At 55.4% G+C, this 11,903-nt stretch overlaps 4 protein-coding genes across 4 annotated transcripts; 2 read left to right on the top strand and 2 right to left on the bottom strand.

The window, feature by feature from the left end:
* Positions 1 to 1,615: 1,615 nt before the first annotated feature.
* Positions 1,616 to 3,063, top strand: N657DRAFT_653213 (uncharacterized protein; the record flags this gene model as incomplete). The annotated part of the gene is made up of 6 exons (XM_062794382.1): positions 1,616 to 1,848; positions 1,878 to 1,885; positions 1,934 to 2,150; positions 2,289 to 2,495; positions 2,727 to 2,809; positions 2,972 to 3,063. The coding sequence occupies 6 exons, from the start codon at positions 1,616 to 1,618 to the stop codon at positions 3,061 to 3,063; spliced, it is 840 nt and encodes a 279-aa protein (XP_062650565.1).
* Positions 3,064 to 4,127: 1,064 nt separating this feature from the next.
* Positions 4,128 to 5,571, bottom strand: N657DRAFT_668812 (uncharacterized protein; the record flags this gene model as incomplete). Its single annotated transcript, XM_062795460.1, has 5 exons — positions 4,128 to 4,944; positions 4,991 to 5,012; positions 5,046 to 5,117; positions 5,152 to 5,400; positions 5,517 to 5,571. 5 exons carry the CDS (start codon positions 5,569 to 5,571, stop codon positions 4,128 to 4,130), a joined length of 1,215 nt encoding a protein of 404 aa, XP_062650564.1.
* Positions 5,572 to 6,736: 1,165 nt separating this feature from the next.
* On the bottom strand, positions 6,737 to 8,771 carry N657DRAFT_588448 (glycosyltransferase family 4 protein). The gene is made up of 2 exons (XM_062789844.1): positions 8,600 to 8,771; positions 6,737 to 8,539 (listed from the first exon to the last, which is right to left on the bottom strand). The coding sequence occupies exon 2, from the start codon at positions 8,515 to 8,517 to the stop codon at positions 6,913 to 6,915; it is 1,605 nt and encodes a 534-aa protein (XP_062650563.1). The 5' UTR covers positions 8,518 to 8,539; positions 8,600 to 8,771; the 3' UTR covers positions 6,737 to 6,912.
* Positions 8,772 to 9,518: 747 nt separating this feature from the next.
* On the top strand, positions 9,519 to 11,623 carry N657DRAFT_566923 (nucleotide sugar dehydrogenase; the record flags this gene model as incomplete). The annotated part of the gene is made up of 3 exons (XM_062788465.1): positions 9,519 to 9,762; positions 9,835 to 10,277; positions 10,367 to 11,623. 3 exons carry the CDS (start codon positions 9,519 to 9,521, stop codon positions 11,621 to 11,623), a joined length of 1,944 nt encoding a protein of 647 aa, XP_062650562.1.
* Positions 11,624 to 11,903: the final 280 nt, after the last annotated feature.

Genomic DNA, 11,903 nt, shown 5'->3' with positions numbered 1-11,903 from the left:
TAGCTGTGATGCACGAGGTAGCTTTCCTCCATATGGAGAACGCTTCACTTCGAACGGCCAACGAGGTATTAAGCAAGCGCCGGAGAGTCGAGAAAACACGTGTGCAGCTTGGGGGATCACTTACTGCGTAAGATGAAAAGGATCCACTAGACTATCAAGCCGTGGGTTGGGAGGAAATTCACAAAACATAGGAGGATGGTGCTGGTGCAGGGGAAGCTCGTACGAAAGTTCGGTGCTGCGTTGTGTGCGGCAAGTCCGGCCATAACGCACGCACGTGCCAGGAGGCCGCAGAATCATCTGACTCAGCTGTTTCTAATATAACTGTAGTTCGTACCTAGTGTTGATGTGTTACAATTGACGATAGTTGTTGTTGAGCGGTGGAAGAGTGGCCGGCTCGCTTATCATGTACGTTATTCCAATGGGCTCGGTCAAACAAGGCGTGATTCAAAGTCCTAGATGTGACTGGACCGGCGGTTGAATCTGGAATCGAGAAGCGGCTTAACGGCTATGGCATCTAGAGTTGTTAGAAATGGCGAAGGGGGACAAAATACACCGTCGGTGGCATCGGGAACGGCGGCTCGCAGAGCTGGCTGGGAGGTTACACGTTGAGATAAAACTCCACAGGTTTGGAGCAGCTGGTGGAAAGGATACCAAGGTACCTAGTTAAGGCAAAATTACCTGTAATTGAGTGCTTGGGGCCCGGGGCGAAGGGGGGCGTGACGAATCTCACTCCAGTCGCTAATCTTTGAAGAGTTGCTTAGAATGTGAGAGAAGTCCGCAAAAATGGAAGAGAGACGAGTACTGCTGACTGCTGGGGTACGATGGGGCTCCGTCTTGGCCAAATGCTTTGACAAAGGCCAGGCTACGATAATACTAGAGCCCAGCAGGCTTGTCCTCTGTGAGAATGGCTTCATATAGAGAATAGGAGGAGCAAAGCTTTTCCAGTGGTGTTCGCAGGCAGGCCGTATGGGCTGGACGCCGAGGAACCTTGATATGTCCAATTGCCAAGTCCGGAAGCGCTCGCACCCCTTGATCCCAACAGCATGCTCGTATGTACCGAGACACGCTCTTAGGATAGCCCACAATAGTATGGAAAAACACCCTCTCAACTACCCGTTTTAGCAACGTGGTCAGTCAGTGTACACCGATTGGAACTGCATTGAGCGCGTTTCAGGGTTAGCGGGTTGTCGTCTGGTTTCAAGTCCCATCAGTACTCTCCTGTGCTGTGAAGAAGTGCAGGATAACGGAGATATCGAGAATTGATTGGCTACGGTACGAGGGATTCCTCGTCCAGCTGCCTTCCACTATGAGACTATGTGCATACAGGCGGAGGGAATGGTGGTGTCATCCATAGGGTTCGTTTGTTGGATCATTGATAACAGTTGTATGCACAACTGCCCATTACTATGCAAGAGCGGAACAAAGCTGAAGCTGGGGTAGCTGGCGAGGGTAGCAGTGCTGGGGAGAAGGTTGGAAACAAGGCCCGGCGGTTGATTATCCATAGACCGAGCAAGTTCCTCCCGGACTCTGTCTTTCTCTCTCGCCCTCTTATTATCCATCCCTCAGTGACTCGCGAAGCCATCATCCCTCAGACCGGCTCCATGAGTGTTACAAAATGGCTCCTGCAGAGGGCGACTTTGACGGCAATGATTTTGCTTACAGCCTTTTCAGTGACCTGGTTCCCCTCTTGACCTTGTTCGGAGAGCAAGTCACCAAGCAGTTCCTCTCATTGAGCATGGGCTGGGCAGGCAACATTCTGCTGGCTATGGGGCCTCTTAGGATTTTGACCATCGACGTCGGCGTCATTCGAGTTGGTGGAGTGACAGGGCTCAAGGCCATCATCGGAAGGTAAATCGGCACCTAACATACCTTACCAGAGTGCTGGGTGTGGCCACTGTTTGGAAAGCATATCGGTGTCTGACATTGACTGCAGGGCCAGAGAAGAGGCCCACTGCTGAAATGGAATTGCTTTCGTCAACATCCTTGGAAGTATGCGAGCTCTGGACGGGGAGAGAGATCGTGCGGCTACGCGGGCAGCCCCAGATGTCCCTACCGATCATCATCACTGCCGATGCGAGGATTCTACCTTTTGACGAGGGGCCGAGCGCTTGGAAATATCTGAGGTTGAAACGAAGAACCCCAGATGGCGCGTGCCGCGGCTTTCTGATCTCAAGAGAGCCGCGCCGAACCTCACTCTAAACATCAGCAAATCGACCGCTTCCCACAACGGAACAGTGATTTGGGCCCTTGGTGGGATGCCTTCTCCAGCTGGTGTCGCCAGTGTGCAGCGGCTTAGCCACCTATTATTGGAACTGGGACGAAATCCCCAACCCGGGCTCAACGTACGGATATCCTTGTTACCTCGTCGGTACTATCCTTCACTGGGCTGGCGTGGCTTTCTGCGGACACGTTGTAGAGTCAGCCAGCATGGGAAACCCATTTCGTTGCACTCCGGCCATGCGCAAGAACGTGCATTATGCACGTCCAGCAAGCTTGTACCGTCGGCGATCAGCATATTTCGGATCTTTCGCCATTCTCAACTCCCTTGACAACCTTGACATTCATTTCTCGCGTCTTCAACGTTCGGGTAAAGCAAAAAGGTCTGGCGGTATTTTTTTCTCAATCAGTGCGGCAGTGCTCCTGTACTTCAACGCGTTTGGCTGACATATCCGGAACCCTACGTTTAGTTCCTTCGCCATCGTCGCGACCACACTGGCCGTCACCAGATTCGTCGTGCAGTTCACTGGCCTCAGAGGATCCCGTTGGTCTGCCGCGGTCGTGCAATTGGGGGTGACGTTGATCATGACGGGTTTTGAGCCATCGTTCGACGGGGCCTCGCAAGCAACTCTCCTTTCATTCCCCTTCGTGCGGCAGGCTATGAGTGCTCATCCAGTGTTCCTGCCGTCCACACGATCAGATACATCCGTTATAATACTCCAAGGCCAGGAGGGAAAACGACAACTTGGCCAAGGCAGGATGGGACACGTTCCTGAAGCAATGGCAACTGGGACGCGAAATTTGCGCGCGGACATGGACTCGAAGCCAGGAGGAATCCACTGGTAAACCCACAGGATGTTATCATGACTGGAATGTACTTCGGATATCAGGATGTCCCCATCATCATACTATCGCTTATGGGGAGGGAGCCAGACGGTCTTCAGATTGCCACAGCTTTGCAACAGATGCCGTCGGCCAGTGCGAAAAAAGTACCGGAGGTATGCATGCTACTCGCCATTGACGGCCTATCGCAAGCGATGTTGACATTCCGGACGTTCCAACAACGATTCGAAAACATCCAAACCAAGGCGAAGCATTTACTCGGGGGTCTGGAAGGTGCAAGCAACTACCTTTCACACACTTATGCAGTGTTGCAAAAGTCACCGTACGCATTTGACAAAAGCTTAGATCTGATAGCTTAACGGGCCGGTCTGGGGAGAGAAATTCGTTTTTAGATTCCGGACCAACCTTACCGATTGACGTGCGACCCATCGTCATAGAACTTGGTAAGTTGTCTCACGAGATGAGATACCGCGCCGAACAAGACCTGCGAGCGATATTGGGCACATGGCTATATGTCCCGAGGAATGAGCAGGAGTGGGAGCAGGGCATACTCGGGCAACATATACGCATCGTTGGCTCTGCAATGTCGCAATAGCCGCGGAAAGGGACGACTAGTGACGTTTGAGAAAGACGCTGGGACTGGTCGACATCGACTACTTCAGCTACATTTAACGTTACGGCATTTGCTTTGCATCGGTGGCCTCGAAGCAACAGTCCCACGAACCCAAGCGGTTGTCATCGGGGGGAGCCGAACAAGTGTCAGGGGTGGTCTCGAGAAGAGCTCTGATATTTCCAGATAGAAGCAGCTTGCGCAACCCACATAAGAATCCCTTGTAGGCGGTCCATGAGAGCAGAGACTAGAAACATGCAACGCTTGAGTCTTTACCAGCGGAGCTGCTTGATGTACCTGGACACAACAACCCCTTGAACCTTCATGGGGTATCAAACTAGTCTCAGGCCTACGAGGGGAAACCGTGAGTTTTATACGAGCCGTGTTGGCAAAATGACCGAGAACGCACGGCTACTATCCTCAGACCCAGAGGACCTGCGCTCACAACGCCAGATTCTCACGAGAGAAAGCAGGGATTCATTCCTCTTCCCCCAACGATGGTGCGGCCTTGGTCGGCGAGCGCGTAGATGTTGTGCCAGCCGGACAGGGTCGGGTAGGGTGGCCGGGGGCGGCGAGCTGAGGGGCTGGTTTCCATGTTTGGGTCCATGTCGGGTTCCCAGTTGGGGAGCTGGAGTGTGTGTGGGAGGGGAATGTTGTAGAGGGTGGTGAGGCCTTGGTTCTTGAGCTTGATGAGAGGATCCTTGTCGTCGCCTCTGGGGATTGTGAACAGAATCATGGGCTCGGTATGCGCCTCGCCTTTGGCGGTGGACTGGATCTCGGCAGCGTTTGCTCCGGTGGTGATTGTTGTGTGGGCGTGGGTGGTGCTGATGGAGGCAAGAATTGAGGGTCTGGCGAGTGGAACGAGGGCGGTGATGTCCACCGACAACGTGGACGCAATCACGGGGGAAGAATTGATGCGCTCTTCTGGTGCCTTTGACGTTTGGGACGAAGGGATGAGCGCCTGATTATTTGCTTTATCGAAGAGGCCGAGCAAGTCCTGCTCTTCCCGTTTCTCGGGGCTGTCGGGGCAGCTGCCAACCTCCGTGGGAGCGATGCGGATCCCATTGTCAGCAGAGTCAGAACCGGACGCAGAGAGTTGCTGCTCGGCGTAGAAAACCAGCAAGTTTTCGGACTGGGCGGAGAAGGAGGAAGCGGCATCATGGAACATGTCATCATCTCCAACGGGACAGGCCTCGATGTCTCTCAGCAGGCAGTTAGGGCTGCTGGAGGGACTATCCTTCAGCACAACATCGCTGAGCAGGGTTATGTCGCCACTGGTCCGGAATGGAGTGTCGCTGGCCAAAGTTCCGGCAAACACACGTGAGCCGCGCTGTTGGATGGCCTGGAAGTTCTTTCTGAAGTTAAATTCGCTCACTGTTCGGATGATACAGAATCAGTCGGGAGTTCTTGTCGCAACCGTGCACCAGATGGCAGACTTTGGCGGCCACTAAGAAAGAATATGAAAGAGCCATGAAACTCACCTGTGCCCAGCTGCACTTCGCCGCCCTTGGAGGATTCCCTCCCGGCGCGCTTCTTGAACTCGGCCTCTGCCTCAGAGTGGCCCTGCTTCTTGCCCTCCTCAAGGGCTTTTCTGTAACCAAGTGAAAAGCCGGCTTTGAATCCTTCCTCGAATCCCTTGACGAAATAGTCCTCGTCACAGCCGCCGTACGAGTCGGCGGAGTTGCCCAGCATGACTCGGGCCATGCTGACGATGTGGATGTCAGGAGTGCCTGGGTGTAAATTTGGTGTAAGTTTGCGCGTAAGTTGTTGGTGACCGGAGGGGAGGAGGGTTGCGAGAAATAACCTTCAAATACAAGAGAGAAGGAATGGAAGGCACCTCACTTACTTGGACGGCTGCTGTCCTGGTCCACAGTCGATTCCATGTCGACCCTGTCCGTCATTTTTCTCGCTCTGGCCTTGCTGGTAGATGGTTGTTTGTGGCTTTGTTGTCCTGCTGAAGGAATGGTATGAATGCTCCGAACGAAAATGAAATTCGGAGTGAAGAGGGGCATGTACCTTTTGGAGCTTCAACACCCCATCACGGCTGAACACCATCGCGGCTTGACACCATCGCGGCTCGGTAAGCGGGCCCCGGCTTAAGCACACTGTTGAGGCCTGTCCCTCGCGTCTAGAACACCCTTCAAGGCCTAAGCACAATTTTGAGATCGGACATCTTGCATATCAGTTCGTCACAGCCGTGGCCGTCGGCGTTGAACATCCAGGACTAGCGCGAGATAGGACAGTCTTGACATAGATGCTCTTAACGGCTAGTGAGACGTGGGAAGACAATATTGTTAGCTAACAAACTTGGCAATGCAGTCAAGAATACTAGCTGTAATCCTACATCAATAACCTTTTCTGCCTCCCCCTTAGGGCCGAACCGTCACCCCTAATTATGTAGTGTTCCTGCTTCTGGCGTGAAGGTGTCCTGCAGTTTTAGCACCTCAGCTTCCAGGTTGCTATGGCCGTTATATCTAGCAGCTCATATAGAGGCATACCCTTGTCCTTCCAGTCATTAAAAGTATCAGTCATTTTACGTTGTAACTTAGCTGTAGAGTCGGAACCGCTTTATGCAGAGCACCTTTTGTCGCACAAGAATGGTCCGAAACTAGAAGTCAGTCCGTGACAACTTCCTTGTACATACATTCTAGTACTTAAAGGTGACTTTGCTCTAAGTGCTTCTTGATATACTAAGTGAGTGATCCTAGAATCGATTTTCAAGGACCGGCCAAATTCGAGGGAAGATGTTTACGAAGTTAGGTTTCCATTCTCCGATGCAACCCTTTCCAGCAGAGGTACTAAAATGCTAGGACGTTACAGATAGTCATGATCCCAGTAAAGATGAGCAACCCTGGAGGAACTGTGACAGTTGTAGCACATCTAGGCTCTCAAACCCCTTTCCTGCCCTTCAGTTGCCGGCACGGGTTCTCGCTTACACTCGCACACACGGCCGAGTTGTGAGGAAGTTCTCATACCAAGGGGCAAATTGGACACAAGATTGAGGCTTGATAGAAACAACTATACTAATATCTCGAATGCCGATTTTGTGCGAGATCCCATACGTTCAACGGATAGAGGGTTATGACCCAGTGACGTCAGATGCTACTATTGGCTTCATTGCGACTTTCAGGATACAGATATCTTAGAGGATCGTCAAGCCACCACAGGGCACGAAGAGCTTGCGGACGGTCACTGATTTACAATTCCTCCGTCGGGATGTGGACAAAAAGGGTCAACAAGACTCAGCAGGGCTGGCCAATGCTTGCCACTCCTTGAGCTCCTCTCCAGAGTCCAGACCAACTTCTCGCCCTTGCTTTCATCCACAGCCCTGCCTTGATGAACACGAGATATGCCCCGACAGCAACCCACGTGGCAGAGATGGCAACCATGCCCCCAGCAACCCGCACATCGGCCACCCTGGCTTGTACGGTGGCGGTCGGCAGCAGCCACTCTGAGATGGGGGTTGTCTTCAACAACGGCGTCCTCTCTTCGGCCTGCGCTTCATATCGCCGGAGCAGCCTTTCACGTCTCGCTCGCAGCTCGGCTCTCTCCCTCTCGCTTTGCTCGATAGCCTCGACCATGCGCCAGGCCACCCGATTGTTGATCCTCTCCCATGTCGCCTCCTCGGCCTGTCTGCGCGCGTTCTCACCCATCTGCTTGCGGAGAGCATCATCGGTCGCCAGGACCATGACCTTGTCGACAAACCCCGCCACGTCTTCTGGCGGCGTTAAGTATCCCGTCACGCCGTCCCGCACAATATCACTCGGCCCGCCCTCATCCCTCGCCACGACGGGCACGCCGCTCGCCATCGACTCGAGTACGACGAGACCGAAAGTCTCGGTCACAGAGCAATGCAGAAACACATCGGCCGACGCATACGCCTCAGCCAGCTTCTCGCCCGCGCAAAACCCGGCAAACACCACCCTCCCTGCCTCCCTCAATCTCGCATCAAACAGCGCTTTGATCTCCTCTTCGACGGCCGCATTCCTGTTCCCGCCCACAACATACAGCACAAACCTCAACCCGCGCCGATCCAACTCCCTCACGGCCCCGGCCAGGAACCCAAACCCCTTCTCCCCAGCCAGCCGCGATACACAAATCAGCACGATTTCCCCATTCGGCGCAATGCGCCCTCTCAACCCCTTTCTCCGCCGCGAAGGATGAAACAGGGCCGTATCCACCCCGCGCTGCAGCAGGCTCAACTTTCTGCTTTCAACCCGCCACCCCTCTAGAATGCGCCTGACAAACCGGCTCGGGTAGAACACAGTCCTCACACTTGCATGGTTGAACAGATAACTCTGCACAAACGCCAGCGCGGCCACCGCCACCGTGCTGAAGGGTGCCGGGAAGAGGATGGCGCAGTAGCCGGCGAGGTCGGTCTGGAAGTTTGCGAGCAGCGGCGGGCGGTGGGCGGAAGGGTGGTTCCTCAGCTGGAGCATCACTTGGAACCCGAGCGAGGCGGGCGAGGCGAGATAGATCAGGTCTGGCGGGGGCGCGCGGGGGCCGAAGGCTCGGCTGTAAAGGGTTGAGAGGCGGACCGGGTAGGCGATTGTGAGCTCGGGGTTGTAGGGTAGCGGGAAGCCGCTGATGCGGAGGGTGGTGTTTTTTGTCCGGGCGAGATCGTGTTGCTGTTGTTGGAGTGGGGCCTGTTCTGGGGTGAAGGTTGTTTCGCGGGTGTGAGGGGCCACGACGGCGACGTCGACGCCATTTGACCGGAGGTGGTTGACGAGCATAAGAGTGGTGCGGGACACACCGTTGACCGGGCCGAAGGACTCGGTACAGAGTAGGATCCGCTTGCCGCGGAGGGCATCCGGGAAGATAGAGTATGGGGTCGGTGCCGTGTCCATGGTGTCTTGTCAGCTGTGGTATCTGTTTTCAATTCTTAGACATCGAACTGATGACGAAACTTTGAGACTGGCGCTCACTGACACAGTTCGTGTGTACGACTAAGATGGAGATGGATATCTAGTTATCCGTTCTCATGGTGGGTAAAGACCCAAAGTGCCTGCCTCAATGTCGGAATGCAGGATTGTGGCGGGCATTTTGAACGGTGTTGCGTCAACATGCTTTCTGTTGGTTGCACCGACCTTGCATGCGAGCGGCGGCGGCGAGCGGCGGGGTGCATCATGGAAACGCGCAGGAAGCCAAGATGAAGGAACGTGTACCGATTGCTGGACCGGAGTCGAGTTGGAGTTGCCAAGACTTTGGACGGGTGTCATTCTTGAAAGCACGCCTAGCCCCGATAAGCTATCGACCCCACGAGACGACGCGCGAATAAGCGGGCGCCATTCCCCCAACGTGGACCTTCTCATTCGCCAGGCTTTCTCTTCCGCTCAACAACCTTCCCGCCATCACCCAACTAGAGAACTCGATGGTACATGCCCACCGAGCCCGGCTGGTCTTTGAAAGGCTCCCGTTCTGCTGACCAGAGAGGGGACTTTCAGCATATAAGAACGAGTCAGATGTACTGCCTTGTACATACACACATGTGTCCCTGCAGCAAGAGGTGCCTCGCCAGCGGTTGTGAGTGCAGGCATGTGAGGATTGAGGATGATCTTCCGGGGGCAAGGTAACACGGGGAGGCGACACAGCGGCCCGGCGGCTGCTGCTCTTTCGAATATAGGACCGGCCAATGTCGGAAGGTGCGCATTTGTCATGTCGTCTCATGTCTCCTCCTCGAATGTTCCGCTTGCGTGACCCGAGTCTCATGCGGAGTTCATCTTGACCTCAAAGGTCCTCACCGGATCGTTGCAACCGGCGTAGACTTCTTTACCTCCTCGAGCCTCGGTTCGCCTATTTCGGTCGCACCAGTCTGTGCCAGAGAGTCAATTACCCACCGAGCCAAACGATGGATCCCCTTTCGCCATCCCCCCTTGAGGCGGATGAGTTTGTGACCTTGGACGACTCTACCGCGCCCACCACACCGGACGGCAGCTTGTCCTTTAGCCCTCAACTCCAGCCCCAAGACGTCGGGGGCTATGTCGACGGCACGTCGATGATCAACCGAGGGTCTTTATCGTCTGATGTGCTAGTTGCTGCCGCTCAAGCCCCTCTTGTTCGAAACATCTGCTGCGTTGGTGCTGGCTTTGTTGGTGAGCTCTTGATTTTCCCCCACCCCCAAACCCCAGATATCAACAAATGTAACGGGTACTGACTGTACATAGGTGGACCGACCGCTGCCGTCATTGCGCTCCACAATCCTCAAATCCGAGTGACCGTCGTCGACAGGGACGAGAAGCGCATCCGCAGATGGAACTCAAGACACCCTCCCATCTACGAGCCTAGCTTGGATGATATTCTGCGCATTACTCGGGACGGCTCACGAGAGTGTGCCTTTATTAGTGGTCGGGCCGGTTGCGTGTCTGGCTGCCCCAGCCAATGCGAGGGGCAAACCCGCGTGGCTGCCAGAGAGCCAAACTTGGTTTTCACAACTGACCTGGCAAAGTGCGTCAGTGAGGCTGATATCGTCCTCATCGCCGTCAACACCCCGACCAAGACCCGCGGCAACGGAGCCGGCGCTGCTACCGACATGGCCGCGTTCGAGGCCGCGACGGCTCTCATCGCCCAGCATGCCCGCCCAAACACCATCATTGTCGAAAAATCGACAGTTCCCTGCCGGACAGCGCAACTCGTGCAGGACACGGCAAGTCAACCATCCCTCACCCCAGAGCCGCTGACCTTCTAACCCAATCCCAGCTCGCTCTCCACCGCCCAGACATTCCCTTCCCCGTGCTCAGCAACCCCGAATTCCTCGCCGCCGGTACCGCTGTCCACGACCTCCTTCACGCCGATCGCATCCTGATCGGCTCATCCCCCACCCCCGCCGGCTCCCGCGCTGCAGCTGCCCTGGCCTCCGTCTACGCGAGCTGGATTCCCGCCTCCCGCATCATCACGACCCACGTCTTCAGTTCCGAACTCGCCAAGCTCGTCTCCAACGCCATGCTCGCCCAGCGCATCAGCAGCATCAATTCCATCGCAGCCGTCTGCGACGCGACAGGCGCCGACGTCGACGAGGTCGCACGGGCTATCGGCGCTGATCCGCGCATCGGGGGGCAGTTCCTCCGCGCCGGCATCGGTTTTGGCGGGAGCTGTTTCAAGAAGGACGTGTTGAGTCTTGTGTACCTCGCCGAGACGCTTATTCTGCCCGAGGTGGCGGCGTATTGGCGGGCGGTGGTCGAGATGAATGAGTTTGCCAGGGAGCGGTTTGTTGCGAGGGTGATGAGGAAGTTGAATAATACCCTAGCGGGGAAGAAGGTGGCTGTTCTGGGGTATGCGTTCAAAAAGGACACGAATGATACGCGCGAGTCGCCGGCGCTGGGGATCATTCATGCGCTGCTCGAGGAGGGACCCAGGGAGCTTGCTGTGTTTGACCCGCTCTGCGTGCCGGCGCAGATGACGCATGAGATTGGGCGTTTTGCCGGCGAGGGTGTGCTGCAGAGGTATGGCGGGCCGGTGGCGGTCCATGAAGACGTGTATGCGGCATGCCGGGGAGCGGATGCCGTGCTCATCACTACCGAATTTGATGAGTTTCGGAACGGGCCGGTGAAGGGAGGGAAGGGCGGCGAGGCTGCGTCGCCAGCAGATCCACGGCCATTTGAGCGGGCCGAGCCGCACGAGACTGATCTCCTCGCGCTGCAGTCCTATCTCAGGCAGACGACGCCGGGCACGGAGGACCCTTTGAACCGCTTCAACCCGACGCCGCCTTGCATCGAGGAATGTCCTGATTGTCAACTGGAACGGAGCGTCGGCGTGACCGGGGAGAGCAAAGACCAACGGCGCAAGGAACGGGTGGACTGGCGAAAGATCTACCAGCATATGAGTCCGTTGCACTGGGTCTTTGACGGACGCGGAGTTCTCGATGTTTCCGCCATGGAGAAGATCGGGTTCCGGGTTGAAAGTGTCGGTCGACGGAGTTGGACCATGGACAACACATACAGTTCACGGTGTATATAAGGTAGTCGGCTGCCAGATAAGGTACCATACCTTTGGATTGCATTTCCATTGATCGTCCCAGTCGGTGGTCCACACAATTTCACTCCTCAGAAGTCTATATTTCCTAGCATGGATGCTTAGACCGCGGCCGTTTTTCCAAAGGCCTGAGCACAGAATATTCGCTGCACCACGCCGTCGACCTCTGGTGATTATATTACCTGGGAGCCTCCGCATCACCCGTAAAGCTAGAGTTCTCCCGCAAGTTGTCATCTTGGGTGGGTTTCATTGGCCGAAGCACTCT

The sequence above is a fragment of the Parathielavia appendiculata genome, assembly GCF_033297405.1.
Source record: "Parathielavia appendiculata strain CBS 731.68 unplaced genomic scaffold N657scaffold_2, whole genome shotgun sequence".
In the NCBI taxonomy this organism is placed as follows: Eukaryota; Fungi; Ascomycota; class Sordariomycetes; order Sordariales; family Chaetomiaceae; genus Parathielavia; species Parathielavia appendiculata.
The sequence above is the reverse complement of the archived record's forward strand: the minus strand, read 5'-3'. Positions and strand labels throughout refer to the sequence as shown.

Bases quoted from the DNA above. Each gene is read 5' to 3' on its own strand.
- N657DRAFT_588448 (XM_062789844.1), bottom strand. From the start codon at position 8,517: ATGGACACGGCACCGACCCCATACTCTATCTTCCCGGATGCCCTCCGC.